The sequence below is a fragment of the Paramacrobiotus metropolitanus genome, unplaced genomic scaffold, assembly GCF_019649055.1.
Source record: "Paramacrobiotus metropolitanus isolate TYO unplaced genomic scaffold, Prichtersi_v1.0 Parri_scaffold0000127, whole genome shotgun sequence".
Lineage (NCBI taxonomy): Eukaryota > Metazoa > Tardigrada > Eutardigrada > Parachela > Macrobiotidae > Paramacrobiotus > Paramacrobiotus metropolitanus.
This window is the reverse complement of record NW_026570347.1, coordinates 355,314-370,730: the sequence shown is the minus strand read 5'-3', so window position 1 is coordinate 370,730 and position 15,417 is coordinate 355,314. Positions and strand designations below refer to the sequence as shown.

At 40.5% G+C, this 15,417-nt stretch overlaps 1 protein-coding gene across 2 annotated transcripts; it reads left to right on the top strand.

Moving 5' to 3' along the window:
- The first annotated feature begins 408 nt into the window (after positions 1-408).
- LOC129598662 (uncharacterized) lies at positions 409-9,195 on the top strand. Of its 2 annotated transcripts, XM_055496664.1 has the most exons (5): positions 409-1,253; positions 2,953-3,067; positions 6,297-7,031; positions 8,641-8,812; positions 8,879-9,195. In XM_055496664.1, the coding sequence occupies exons 1-4, from the start codon at positions 428-430 to the stop codon at positions 8,762-8,764; spliced, it is 1,800 nt and encodes a 599-aa protein (XP_055352639.1). In that variant the 5' UTR covers positions 409-427; the 3' UTR covers positions 8,765-8,812; positions 8,879-9,195. The 2 variants fall into 2 exon arrangements, with proteins under 2 accessions (XP_055352639.1, XP_055352638.1); XM_055496663.1 differs by having other exon boundaries at positions 8,641-9,195.
- Positions 9,196-15,417: the final 6,222 nt, after the last annotated feature.

Sequence of the window (15,417 nt, the reverse complement as noted above, 5' to 3'; positions counted from 1 at the left end):
CTACTGGCTATTAAACTGGGATAGAGACGAGCAAAGGGGTGTTAGTCAGTAATAAGCTGCTATCGGATAGTTTGCAGCTAAAAAGGGACAGAACGGCAAAAAAAAGGGAATGGAGACCAAGATCTGTTAATTACCAATTGCAGAGTTTCTGTGCAGCAACTGCATGAAATTTAACTGATTGGTTACGGGTTTGGAAATAAAGAAGTACATTGGCTGTTAATGCAAAATTTAATCGGTTTTGGGGGGAAAAATTCGAATTTCAGGGTTGCGGTGATCTGCAGTCAAAGAGATAAGCAAATCTTTCAGTTGATATGATTGGCAATTGTGGACTTCCGTGTATTATTACATTATCTATTACCTTTTTGTGAATCTTCATTAAATTTTGAATGCTGTTTCATTTTAGACCCTTCTGGATGCGCGGGAAGCGATGTCGCGGTATCAGCCGCTGCTGACGGATGCTAATCAAATGAGCTATCGCAATACTGTTGTCGTTCGTAGCCGTACCGGCACTTGGTGGTTGGGATACATTCAGGATATCGACGGCGATTATGCTTTCATCCACTTCAACTCAAAAATTATGGAAGCTCGCTGGATGCAAATGAGCGATGTCTGGCCGCTGCCATCGTACTGGGACACAGAATTTTCTTCCACGAAAGGTTACCAAAACGTCCAGATATTTGCGGCACTGTGTGATGAAGATAATGGACCTTTCTGTTTCCGACCAGCCGTTATTCTAAACAGGCTTGAGGGTTGTGACGCGGGTTGTTGGATGTTTTACATCAAAATCGACATGTTTAACACAAGCGTCCCTGCACATAAAGTTCGTTTTGAAATGGTCCACGAAGACCAAGTTGCAACTGAGCTGCCACCTACTGGTCCATCCTTGCTCGACCGCCGCAAACGTTTGCAGTATACCAAACACTTCATCCCCTTTGACCAAGCCAAAGCCGTTTTAACCGAGCCTTCCGATAAATTTCGTATTATCAAACATGCTCACTACGCCCTCCAAGGCAGAATGATGTTAACACGTGAATATCTCAGCAACTGGTGCCGATTTCATCTGCGCATCGAACAGGAGGGATGCATGTTTGTCATTGTTGGGCTGGCAACCGACGCGGAAACGACTCATCATGTACATCCCATGCCTTCGACTTTGTTGAAAATTTTGGAAACTCATTTAGCCAAGCGGGCCGAACTACCGTCTATCGACAAGCGAACACTTCACGCAAGTGAAAATGTCCCTTGTTACACCGGTTAGCAGAATGTCGTAATACTTATGTACTATATATAGATATGCTATGTGTATCTTTACGAGTACTTCTACACCTGTTATTTGAATGGTTGTTCTGCCATTTTGCAGCAAAAACCGAAGTATAAGTACTGCATAATTAACGTACAATTCCGGGTATTTCCTGTAAAACACGCTCGTACCGAAGAAATCAAGCAATGCAATCTGCACAATTACATATACCGATATACGCGAATGCAACATGCTGGAGCGGGGGGGGGGAATCCAAATACACAACGAGTGTAAAACCCAAGTACACGTCGAGGGTAGTTTGTGGCTAATTGGAAGGAGGGTGTGGGCACGGGCACTCGGGGTTCAGAATCTTTGCAAAAGTAAGCCCTTCAAAAGAAGTTAGAGGAGATATTACTGCTTAAAAATGTTAACCAGCATTGCGAAAAACTGAAAGAAATAACTGCTATTTTTAATAGAATTTCAAACAGTTTTGCTGTTAACTGTTAAGCTGTTTGTCAGCTTCGCGGCTAACAAACTGTGGTTATTTATTAAGTAAATAAAATTAAAATCGAACTGCGCTGCGCGAACTGTGCATAGGTATTTAAGTCCACGATATTGTACAGATCGCACATAATTACATATAGTATAATGCAATTGCGGCATACATTTACCTCATACTCTTCTAAAACAGACCATGCTCCAAAAGGCGATTCAACCAGGCACTCATTAAAATTTATTGTTTTTATAAATTTTTGGCAGTTCTACAGATGTGCGTTGGCTTCACGCGAAAATTCACCTTTTTCTGGAAACGTTTTACATGATATATCGTCTGTAGCTATGCTTCCGTATAAAGTGAATGGGTGATGGTCGTTCAAAGTCGTCACCATTTATTACAAATTCCATAAACCGATTTCCTTCGGGTTTTTTTTCTGTACCCAGTTCAGCACAGCGTACGTAATTTGTACGTACTACGTAGTACTTGAAATTTTAAAAAATCTCAATCCGTTTATTTGCAATTGCGTCGTTAAAAAGACAGTGGTGAGCACTTTAGCCAAGCCACTGCACTACACCATGATTATTGCAGTTACCGCCACAGATGTGCAGCCTGCGCAAAATAATGCAGGTTTATAATTTATTTATAATAATTTTGATCAGTTTATCTGTTGAAAATTTTTCGTCAGGTTAATCCACTTTCATTGTGCGCATTTGTCACTTGCACAAGGACAACACAGCCGCACGTGTTTGGCGATACTGCAGTAATGATGGTGCAGTGCAGTGGCTCAGGTAGCGTGGCTAATGTGTTTCGTCACTGTTTTTTTAACGACGCAACTGCAAGTAAACGGATTAAGATTTTTTACAATTAAAAACTTCAGGTAATACGTATAGATTACGTTACACTGAATTGCGTAAAGGAAGAAACCGAAAGGAAATCGGTTGTAAAATTTGTAATGAATGGCGGCCACTTTGAACAACCATCACCCATTCACTTACTATATACAGGTGGGCCATTTGAGCGACCGTACGGGTACCCGAGTAAAACAACTTACAAAAAGAAACGTTAGATAAACGTTAGGAAACGGCTAAAATTGACACACATCCGTTCAGCTAGCGGTAGTCACACGTTAAACTAACGTTTTTCCTACAAGCTGTTTTACTCGGGGTAGTTATTTACTGTATTATTGTATTCGGTGCTCCAAATATTTTTTTCTTAGATTTCGAAGTTGATACACTCCTGATGTTGACTCCCTCCATCCGTGATCTGACGCCTTCGCTCCTAAGCGACATATTGTCGCATCTGGACTTGCATTCACGAATGAAAGCCAAACGGTACGAGATTATTGTTCTGCTGTCGCGTATAAAACTATTGTACTGTACGTACTTATTGCTGCTGGAGGCAGCTATCACTATGTTACCACCAGCTGTTTTGAAATACCTACTCGTAATTATTTTAGAAAGTAATTTCTCTGATAACAGCTGTTGCAGTTTCCCGTAGACTTTAGTGTCCGTATGTACTAAAGTCTACGGGAGCCCAGCATGAAGCCAGTAAGTAGTCAGTAAACGTAAACATAGAAAGAATGGTTTACAAATTCATAGAGTTGTCTACAGACTACAGAGCAGTGGCGCGTCTAGAACTTTTTTCACGGGTGGGCCAGCGAACCCTTTGTGAAATATTTTATAACGTTAAGCGATTTGTATCTGTTTTTGCCTTTTCAATTGGAGTTGGATTAAAAAATCCCGTTAATAAAGGTAGTTTAGGTTCTGGATTCATCTCATTGCAAACCTTAGGCGAACGTATCTCGCGCTTTAGCGGGCGGTGTTACCGGCTCGAATTTATATTGGCAGACATTTTTCACGCGAAGCGCGAAGCTAACGAACGATTTCGCTGAGAAAATCGCTAGAAATTCTATTAAAAATAGAAGAAATAATTCAAATTTTCTTGTAGCGAAAACTAAAGAACAAGAAAGGCTGCATCATGTACAAAGTTTATAGAAAATGTCAATTTTCGCGCGAAGCGCGTAGCCGGCCCTCGTTTTTGCTGTGTGATTTACTAAAAATTTATAAAAAATAGTTTAGGTATTAATTACGATTTTCTTGCGCGAGCACTTTTCGGAGCTTGGTTTAACTGAATAAATTAGTAAGGGGCACACATGCCTGTAATGTGGAATATGAGGTGCTCAGTGCTTGTATTCCGAGCAGGGACTTCAAGTTCATTTACATATTAATTTTATGTACGGGTACGGTACAAAGCTATGCACTTCCGCGCGGAGCGCGAAGCTGACACTCGGTTTTACTGCAAGAATAGAAAATTAGAAATTCAACCAAACATAGTAATTTTCTGGCTTCTTTTTCAAATCCACAAAAAGCTGGGATTATATACGACTAAAACATAAGAGGCGAAAAAGTGGGGAACGGTGTGCCTATATACTATGTATAACGTCGTTGGCAGGCGGCTTGCTACTTACCGGCTGCTGCGGTCATCTTTCATCGGCTATAAGCGTTACTGTACATTTTTTGCACTTTCATATATCCCTCATTGTCACAGTTAAGTGCTTTTGCTGACACGATTTACAGTGTATTCTCAAGCTTTGTAGCTACCACGAATCTTCTACCAAGGGGGGAGCACGTTGGAAAACCGGAAATATATGTGTAAAATTTTCAAAGGGGGCACCGTTGTGCATTTTGAAGTACCCGAATCTGTAGTTAATGGGGGGGCTTTGGCCCCGGGAGCCCCCCCTTAAACGCGCCACTGCTACAGAGATGTTGTTTCGGCTGATGGCATTAATAACTACAAGCCCAACCTCGGCCTCCGGCCTCGGTCGGGAAAATGTAGAAATGAATTTGGATTATTGGTTTATTATTATAATTGTTAATAATGATTATAGAATTGTTAATTAGCAAACTTTACGGTAATATGATGAACTACTACCTCTCAGTCTAATCGGCGAAAATCCTTGCCCCTTTGTTTGACCGGCGAAAATCCTTACTCTTGTGTCTGACCGGCGAAAACTCCTACCCCTCTGTCTAACCGGCGAAAATCCCTGTCCCTTTGTCTAACCGGCGGAAATTCCTACCCCTCTGTCTATCCGGCGAAAATCCTTACCCTTGTGTCTGACCGGCAAAACCCCTACTTCTCTGTTTTACCGGGGAAAACCTCTACCCATCTGTCTAACCGGCGAAAATCCCTGCCCCTGTGCTTGACCGGCGAAAATTCCTACCCTCTGTCTAACCGGCGAAAATCCCTGCCCCCGTGCTTACCGTCGAAAACCCCTCCCCCTTTTTCTAGCCGGCGAAAATCCTTAACTCTGTTCAACCGGCCAAAATTCTGTGCTGCTCGGTCCGCATGCTAAACTTTCTCTTGCCGAATTGACTTTATTTTAAAAAGCCATCAGAATGCCGAAATTTCCGTCTGAAACAATGAGTAAGTGCGTCCACTTGCTAAAATGTTTTTAATTTGACATGTATTTTGCATTTGGTGATCACGCGTGCTAACTGAGCAATCGGTTTTCGAGGCAATTAGTATTATAAATACTGATTTTCATTATTATCAGTATTATTATTCATTATTATTATAGTTTGTTTATTTCTAATAGTAGATATATTATTCGTTATTAATTCTAAGTATTACTTTTTTGTTTGCAATACTGAGCACAGAGCTTTGTTTTGTATTAAAGGAAAAACATTTCTGCTAAAAGAATTAGTTAATAAAATTATCGATAGAACTATTATCTAGTTTACGCCTTTACGGAATCATATAAGCAACAACGGTATAACGAAAGTCCAGCCTGATGCCGCGAGTGAATGTCCGCATAATGAAATTTATTACATGTGCTGAAATGACTTCATGGAGAAATGGAAGAGCACCGAAACACCACTCTTCGATTAATCAGTAGAGTGCCAGCGCTTGCAATTTTTTGTTATTTTATTTTGATGGCTATTGCATATAAAACCACATAACAAATAACCTAAGCATTTTTGTGCAAAACTCTGTTTCCGGCTTCGCTTCGGTCTAATAGTGCTAGCCAAAAGCGGTGCACTTCCCTAGTAGTTTATACGTAATCCGTTGCCGTACAGTTATTTGCGCTATACTGGTTCCCTTTCCTCTTTCCGCCAAAGAAATCATACTGCATTATCGCTCTGCCAATTACGAAATTTCGACAAACAGGAGTATTAAATTTTACTGATTACTGATGTACCGCAGTTTTTATGTCCCAGTTTGCCACGCTGTGTCAGCAGTTTCCGTTCGAAAATATACGCATTTCCGCCAATCCACATTATCCACTAATAAATACTTTCTGATGAGCCAATCAGCGAAATTCGTTTTGGTCATGTTTCGTAATTCGAAGGAAAAGAAGATCGAAAAACTAAAGTTGTAGGGACAAACTACAGGATTTTAGCCGTTTTTTAAGCTATCGAACGAAATTCTGCGCCGGACAGTGTTGGAGGAAAGGGAGAAAAAGAAACGACGGAGTTAGGATTGTATATATAATAATAATATATATAATAAAAGCGGAAAAGTGTAATGAGTTTGACTGACTGTTCGTTATTTTTCATATAGGGTGTGTGCCTTGTGGCATTTGCTGCTGAGCAGCTCTAGAATGATGGAACACATCAGCATTTCTTTCGAAAGTTGCTGGGAGATCAAGGCGGACAGCGATAATTGTTTTAAATTGGCTTCTATGCTCAGCCGCTCAATCAGCGCAACGACAAGAAGTATCACTGTGTTGAAAGTTTTCCCGCCACACAACGCTTCATTTTTGGGTGCAATGTTGGATGCCATGAAAATTGAGCTGCCTTTGCTTGTGTTCAAAGACCACACTAACGTCAAACCATTAAGATTTCTCAGAGAAAAGCAATCGTTTCTAAAGCATGGGATAGCGGTTAATCTGGTTTTATACAAGCGCTTTTGTAAATTCGTTGTGTTGCAAAATTGGACAGTAACAGATCTTTTCGGTCAACAAATGTACGACATCTTTGTGGAGCCTACCTGTTACGAGTCTTGCTCCGGCGTAACTTCTTCCCTGCCAGCGCATGAGCGGAGCTGCATGATGGCTCTCACACGCCAGTCACACAAACTGGCCATTGATGAACTACAAATCTCCATTCCGAAACTTTTTTTGCCCTGCAGTGAAAAGGAAATGCACATGACTAGTCGTTTTATGTGTGCTTTGAACGACAACTTTCCGCCGGTCACGGAGGATATGCTAGCAAAGGTCACGGCTATCCATGCGCGCTGGCTGCGCAACCTGACTTATCCCAAGGACTGGCAGAGCATTCGCAATTACCTGTTACTGTAAGTGATAACATACATAGTATGCTCTGCCAAAAATACGATGGCATGTTATCGTGCGAATGTTTTGCTTTCTAAATAGCTTCTAAATTGGCAATTCGTATTTTTCCGGCTGTTGCAACCTTCGAAAGCAGACATGCAAGGTGCTGATTTCTTCTGGGTGTGCAACGATATAAACAATAACGGTCTGCTTAGTGCCTATATTTAATTAAGTACCGTACTGTTACTGTAGTACTATTGTACTAACAGGGTTCGACGCACCGCTTAAGAGCTTAGCTGGGGCCTGGGCGGTTGCATGGGCTCAAAGCCTCAGAGCATCGCCAGGCCTGCCGCCTACGTTGTGGGTCACATGGTCAGTCGGATAGAATGTCATCTGAACGCTTCGATCCTCAGCGGCAGGCTTGCCGCTTTGTTGTAGCACCTTTTTCAGATTGTCCAAACAATACCAGCAAGCTTGCTTCACGAATTATTAGCTTCTCCGGTTTTGCCTTACCTCTACAATGGACTTCAAAATTTTGTTACACTCACAAAACGCGCAACCGCCAGCTATTTACCTGTACTCAATCAGCCAAATTCCGGGCTGGCCATCGGCCTGTTGAGTTCAAACACTTACCTCACGCATTTCCCCACAAAACCATCCACCAATATCTCAAACGAAGAAAAATTTTTATGAATTTTGATACCAAACAAGTTAGCTTTATGGGATCTGACAGAAAATCGACGCATCTAAAGTTTCTCGTAGACAAAGCATAGCATTTGAATCCACGGTTTGGTTTCAGTTTTCACACAGAAAACGTATGCTCTGTCTACGAGAAACTTTATGCGTCGGTTTTCTGTCAGATCATAAAAACTAACTTGTTTCGTATCAAAATTCATAAATTCTTTTCTCTTTCGTTTGAGATATCGGTGGATGGTTTTCGTTGGAAAATGCGCAAACAGCAAGTGTTCAATTACTGCGCGTTTCCAGTTTATTGGTCATTTGGTCTTGGCCATTTATTTCTATTGGTCATTCGGTCCCGGACCGAATGTAACAAAATTTTGAAGTCCATTGTATACTTGCTCAGCATTGTCGATTTTGTTCCCTCGCCTGCCGCGCACTAGTTCTGTTTCATTATTTAGCTCGTCAACGATAAAATGAACGGGTTGTTTTTGTTGCTGGAGCGAAGCGAGGTGCCCGGTGCATCCGTGTTGGCGCACTTTGCTTGCACTTCCGGTCAGCATCTTGCGTGACCCGAAAACCATCGTACCGCTTCGCGAATCTACTGTTGCGAGTCAGTGATGTCCTTTATTGAACCTTGCTTCGATGCACAGATGACGCGGGCTTGATTACGAAAATTAGTTACGTTTCGTTAATTTGCGGAGGAAAATCGAGGTTAGCAGTAAACACGTTCGCGAGGTAGACACATACATTAAGGTAACCATTCTTTCCGCGATTCCAGTAAGATCATATAGTTTAAAAATCGACAGCAGCGTCCAATGACCCATCGGACACTGCCAGTACTAACTACTATTGATTCTGATCATCTAAACCCAGCTCAGCAACTGCTTATATTTTAACTGAAAGCGAATCTACAGATACTACGTAGTACGTACTGTGTGTCGTATTGTTCAGGTTCAGTGGGTTTAACTCCGATGGAAGGCCAAAAGTATGGGATGAGGTCGATCTGAGGGTTGTTGATGTATCGGCATGGAGCAAAATGGCTATATTCGGAATCAACGAAGTGTTCCGAGTGTGAAGGCATAGAACTGCGTCCACGCTGACCTTTTATGGCAAGACTTTTCTGGTATATCAAGAGATCGTGCACATTAACTCTGAACCTCGAGAGAAGGATCTCTGTAATCTGTTTAAGGACCGGAGCTGCTCTGCCATCTACTCTAGTGTCCTAAGAATCATCAAGGAGAGGTTCACCTGTTATTTTCTCGTCCTTTTTTCCACTGTTTGCAACTGTTTGTTTGTTCATGGCTTATGCTGCATAAATGTTCCTATGTTTTGTATGATCAGTTAGCAAATCTGTCTGGATATTTTGTCTCGTAAGGCATAATAGCAATCTGGAGATACTTACTACGTACTACCTAGTTATATTGAGCAATGGTCCTTGCAAGGAATACAGTATGTTGTGTGTTTATGCAATAATAACAATCAAGGTGGTACTTGCTGTTAAGTACAGTTCTGTACTCGTATACGAATTCATTATTGAGCCCGTTTGACCGGCACTCGTTCGTACATCCTATTTCCGGTATGCAAACATACCGGAAAAAGGATATGCGCAATCCACAGCTACTTACCTGCGATGCCAATGATAACCGATGTCGCTTAAATAACAATCTGCACAAAGGCCAGTTTCCTGATGGCCGTCGGTATTGTGGGATAGATTTTTGGGGCGTTGTGCAAACAAAACGGATTTTATGGGAACTACAGAGGGTGTTCACGCCAAGTGCGGCCACTAACGAAAATAATTCCTATTAAATTTCCATAACAGAGTTATTTGTCGCAAGCTATTGTTATATTTAATCTGAAGTCTGCCTTACCATTCGACGTTTGTCAGAATGTTTGAAAAAGAAAACTGGCTCTAAAAACAGAATTTTAAATGAGGTACCGTGATTTATCGCTGTAACATTTTTTTACATACTTTTCGATTTGCCAGATTTCGAAGCATTCGAAATGTATAGGTTGTTACTTTATTCGATAAGCCATGAGAATATCTTAACAAGAAATTTGAAAGAAAGAAGATTAAAACATCAGCAAGAGGAAAAAACTCGAAAACAAAAAAATGAAAAAAACCTAGAAAACTTGGAGCGAGAGACGTTTGGGTTCGAAATTCAATGCCGCTGTATCAACCCAGCACTTTTCTTTTCTCTTACTACTAATACCATTGCAAGGTCTGTTACATAAGATGTGCTCAAGTCATTTTCTCGGAAAGACCTCCTAGACTTGTATCCAGTGAAGAAAGGAAGGGAAACTCTCCTTCAGGACACCCCTCGGGCTTATACAGTCAAAGAACTAACCCAGTAGCTCAAATCTCAACGAATCGGATATAAACTAAAGAACAAGAGTCTGGACTATTCTTTAAAAATTACTTTAAACCATTCCGTAGATTACAGAATTTTAGAGTGAATTTTATGACGAAATGGTATGCCGTAGTTTTCCGATTTGTTCCGTGATTCCCGCAGACCCTGTTTTACTTTTGAAATTCCAGTGATTTTTAAAACAGTTTGCAGTTGACGAAAACTGGATGGATTGATAGCTGATAAAAAGTGCTTTCAGATATTTAAGTTGTTAAATTAAAAACTCTGCGGACGAGCGTGAAATAAATTTACGAAAAAGTGGCCGCACTTGACGTGAACACCCTCTGTGTATACTGTTTACTACAAGTATTTACTGTCCAACTGCAGCACATCAGACGGACCATAGCACTGGGCACTGCTGAGAGATGTGATCCCTGAGAATGCCAAGAGCACTCTTAATCAACCACTGTGCCGAGGAAGAAATCTAACGAATATAATGGCAATACTCGAACAGAGACCTGGTGGTTAAACTAGTGGATCTAAAGTTATAAATTCCTGGATAAACTTTCTCATTAAATACCACACTTGTAATTACGTCCTCCAAAAGCATGTGCGGCAGATTCTTGGCGCAACAGTAGGCCAACAGTTGGAGCGGCATTGGCCATGTGTTGCTCAATGCTCCCGTCATGAACGATTACTACCACAGCGGCGGTTAGAATGAAATCATTAGTCGACCGAAGCGAAGCGAAGGTCCTCTATGTTCAGGGAAACTGGAATTTTGTCTGTCCGTCGGTCACGCACTAATTTGTCCGTCGGTCACATAAAAATAATAAAATTAAAAATAAAATAAATAAAAATTAAATGTATTACAAAAATTATCGACCGGAGCGCAGCGAAGGTCCTCTAATTCATTCAGCAAAAATGAAAAAGTGTCTGTCTGTCACGCTGTCTGTCTGTCCCAAAAGAATCCCGATGACGTCATTAATAACTGTAAATGTTGCTATGTTACTGTTAATTGCAAGTTTGAACTTTGAGTACTTCAAACTTCGGGTAAATCTAATGCGTAGATAATTTCAAATATTTCAGATAACACATAATACTTAACTGAAAACCATAATACTTAACCTAAGCTACGCTCCGGTCTACCAATGCACGCTCAAGTGCATTTTTCCTAGTAATATTTATTGTACGAATTTGAGTATTATAGAAAACATTCAGTAAGACCTATAAGTACAACAATACGGCGCTTTTGTCTGTCTGTCGGTCATACAGTAATATTCCCGTTCGTCTCGCACTAAACCACTGAATATCCAGAACGTAATACAAGCCCGTTTTCAAACCTGTAGACAGCTGTAAGCGCGACGCAGTGAATAGCGCACAGTAAGGCTAGATTTTATCTACTCTACACTGGATGCATTGAATGCACTGGCTCAAGCTCACGTTCCTCAAATATCCCGCTTATAGCGGTCTACAGGTTTGAAAACGGGCTTGTATTTTGGGTATCATCATGAGTTGTTGTTATAGATACGTATTAGCAGTACTTCATAGAGTAAAAATCAATAATAAGGTCACGTGAAGAATCAATAATAAGAAGCGTGAAGGTCACGGTCACGCTTACTGGCATTACTGACTATATCGGTTCTTAAATTTTTTTTTAAAAAGGAAAAAAGGTACACAAGCGAAAACGGTAGGGTTAACAGGGAAGTGAACAAAGAGAAGAAGACAGAATGATTCTGCAGGTGTGATTGTGACTTCCGCCCCCCATCAATAATAAAAATATGAATCATAGTAATATCGGTACATGTATTTAGACGTTAACTCAGACGGGAAACGTATGAATCACAATCACCCTTAAATCAGTGTTTTTTTTGTCTAGAAAAAGACAAAATTTGTCCTGGAAGTTTTTGTCGTAATCCGACATAACGTAATAATTTTGTCGGTACAAATTGTGCCCTCCCTGCCCCCAATCGTTTATGAAATTAATTGCGGTTGTATTCTAAATATTATGTTATCCGTTATATGTATTCTGTAGTACGATACTAGCAATCTTAATGCGCTTGTGCGGATTCATTTGTTTCGGCGCTTTTCTTAATTATTCAGCAGGGCGATCTGGATTCGGTTGTTGTGGTGTATGTATAAATGTGGCAATAGTTTTCGGCTGATACAGAAATGACACTGGCATCGAACAGTTAATTAATCACAGTTTGGGCAAAATGGCATTCATCCTTTCCTGGAAAAAGAACTTTTTTGCTCACTGCATTCTGCAGACAGCTGCCGGTTTCTGCGTGGATGGTTTGTACAAACCATCTACTCCAATTTGGCTTGATTGGCATTAAAATTTTAACGTGCGGCTTGATTGTGAAGCAATCAGGGATTCATAACAGTGCAATACGCACAATAACCGTGCAACAATTCACCAAAGAAAAGAAATACGAGCATCGTAGGCAGGCATCAGTTCGTAATAAAATGCGGCTGCACTATTCAGACGATTTCAAAATCTTTGCCTAAAGACGCAATGACACAGCCTGATGCTCCCGGTTGTTATCTCAATAAATTAAATAGTTCCATGTGAGCTGCCGCCGATAATTATTTATTTGGAAACGTAAAACCAGTGAAATCAAGATTTAGTGGTGCAGTGCGGTATGAAGCTTGCGATCGAGTGAAATATCAAGTTTTGAGTTTTCATCACACTGACAATTTTTGCCGCGCGCAATTGAACTGCATGGTGCAGTCAGCCGTTGCGACGCGACTCCGTGTGAAATCCTGATAAGAGACTTTTTTGATAACAGTAATATTATCATGTACGCGACCGTGCGCGTCTGCTGTGGGAGGTCAGCCATTAACTGTTTAATGTCTTCTGTGAATTAATCATATAATTAATGAATAAAAATAGGAAAAATGAAAATAAACAAAGTATTACAGTACTTCGGCGGTTTTCTTTATATGCTGCAAGTGCACTGTTAGTGTGTACATACATACTATATATAGTACACATATAGCCATATACTATTAATACTAATATAGGTACATATGTTAAGTATCAATATATCGAGCTGTATTTAGTTAAACGAGTTTGACTTTGCCGCCGGTATACCAGGTATTTAGGCTTTTGAAATAATTCAGTTTTGTACTTATCACAAATTATAAACATGCAGTTGTTTTAGAATTTAGCAGTATTTACTGTAGATAAAAGCGGACCGTTTCGGTTTTGTACTTACCATGATTAGAAATCGGTTTAATTTACAGATACAGGCCATTAAGTTTTTCAAGTAATTAACGTAATCGGTTAGTATTTCATAGCGCGTGTGAAAAATTACACATGCCGACTTTCATTTACGGTATCTACTCATTTTTTAGCTGCTTCCAAAATACAGAAGTTCGAAAGCCATACCTCGGTTATTGTGCGTATTCTCTGTACGTAGTCTACACAGATCGCTCTCTAGATCCGTGAAGGTGATTAATGTAATATTTATGAAGTGCTACCAACATATATCTATATACATAAAATTATGTAGTATACGTATATGCAGATGCATAATGGTGCATACTGCGCCTTATGCATAATTACTGGTTAGAGGCAGGCTTCATGACTAATTATTAATAACCAAAAAAACGAAGAAAAATCTATCTTTTAACTTTTAAGGTACATCAAGATTTATAGAGGTTTTCTGCGTATAGTGTTTTACATTGGCTTATCCATATACTATTTAATAGAGTAGCGTTCTCGTAATGCGGTCGGAACTCGGAAGCCCCGCAACGCATTGTAATTACCGTACGTACTTGCGCAATCGAACGCGCACAATGGGGAGACCGGAAAGTGCACCGGCTGATCACCTTATTTTCACAGTTTTTCATGATGACGATGCATGAGCGCGTATCAACTTCAGCATTTTCGTTTTTCACTGATTAGAATGAAGAAAAAAATATTTAGTGTAGAACATAACAATATTATATAAAGTGTTTTCAAAACCTTAGACCAGTAAAAGCTTTGGCCAGTAAAAATGCTGATTTATGTGTTTTAACCAGATGCCGACAGGTGCTTGGCAGTTGGCAGCTGAAGTTAGGTTTAGTATTTTCGAACAAAATTTGCCGAACCACGACGCTACTCGTTACGAACGAGATAAAGTTATGACTGCCTAGGCGTTATCAGTCAGCGCTGTAAGCGGTTTGCATGAACCGACATGCACTCCTGTGAATCATATGCGGTTATCTGTGAGCCACTCATCCGAAACATATGAAACTGTCTTTCCATATAAATGTTGTTAACAGGGGCCAGTCCAAACTAACGACGAAGTACAAAAATTCTCGAAGTCACAACGAAAATGCTTTAAGGGAAGTGGCCCGGTACATGGTACCAGATTCGTGTGCATGCACTTTCACTTTCGAGCACTCCCAAACACTTCCTTCATCTTTGCTTTGTTTTATGACATTGAAAATGCCAGTAGCAAAAATACGGGCGCAGTACAGTGGTTGCAGCTGGCAGTTCGGCAAAAGGCAATTCAGTCCTTATATCAAGAATTATCCCCGTAAAATCGTGAATTATCCCCCCCCCCCTGCTGTCCTGTCATCCTTCATCCGTTTTGGTACTTAGTTCGTCTTAGTTCGTGCTTGTACTGCGATACCCGTATGTTGGTAATTAAATATAGGGATTGTATAGGGATGGGAAAGCATGGAAAGCAGCTGTGTTTGTATAGGAAAAGCAGGGCAACGCTTAAAGAAACATCTGGACCGATAAAGTTTTGTGGCGTTGGGATATGTGCGAGATATATGTAGTTAGGAACCCCGAACACGGAACGTCTCCGTCAGGCTCGATGCCCGAAGTGCTAATGGCGGAATTCGATAAGTACTCATGGTCAGATCCTACTTTCCCAAATAACTCTGTTCCGATATCTCCAGTCACAACAAAATGGTTGGACAAGTTCGAAAACTGCACAAGAACACATTTCCCGCTCACATTAGCCTGGGCAATAACCATACACAAAGGTCAAGGTAATGAGGTCAAGGCGGTAATCCCACACTGGCAAGCGGGAAATCCAACCGGTTTTAATAATGTTGGCTTTTCACGCGTGAAAACATGGAGCGAAAACAGACGGCAATAGTAAAGCCGTAAGGTGGTGAGAATAGCCAAAACGCGGTGAAAGGTGGTGACATTACAAAGGTGGTGTCAGGGTGGTGAAAATAGCTATTTGCTAATATTTAATACAATATATACCTAATCAACATAACATTATGTATTTATCAACATTAACCAACATAAAATAACATCAATTTTTTAATGTTTAAATTTGAACTGTGATGTAGTGTGCCTGCGCTTGCAATTTTTTGTTATTTTATTTTTGCATATAAAACCACATAACAAATAACCTAAGCATTTTTGTGCAAA

What these genes read in the sequence shown, in the direction of transcription:
- LOC129598662 (XM_055496664.1), top strand. Translation starts at nt 428, where the DNA reads ATGTCGCGGTATCAGCCGCTGCTGACGGATGCTAATCAAATGAGCTAT. An exon ending in AAATGTCCCTTGTTACACCG is followed by an intron (nt 1,254 to 2,952) that starts GTTAGCAGAATG and finishes TTTTTTTCTTAG; the next exon opens with ATTTCGAAGTTGATACACTC. An exon ending in ATTCGCAATTACCTGTTACT is followed by an intron (nt 7,032 to 8,640) that starts GTAAGTGATAAC and finishes CGTATTGTTCAG; the next exon opens with GTTCAGTGGGTTTAACTCCG.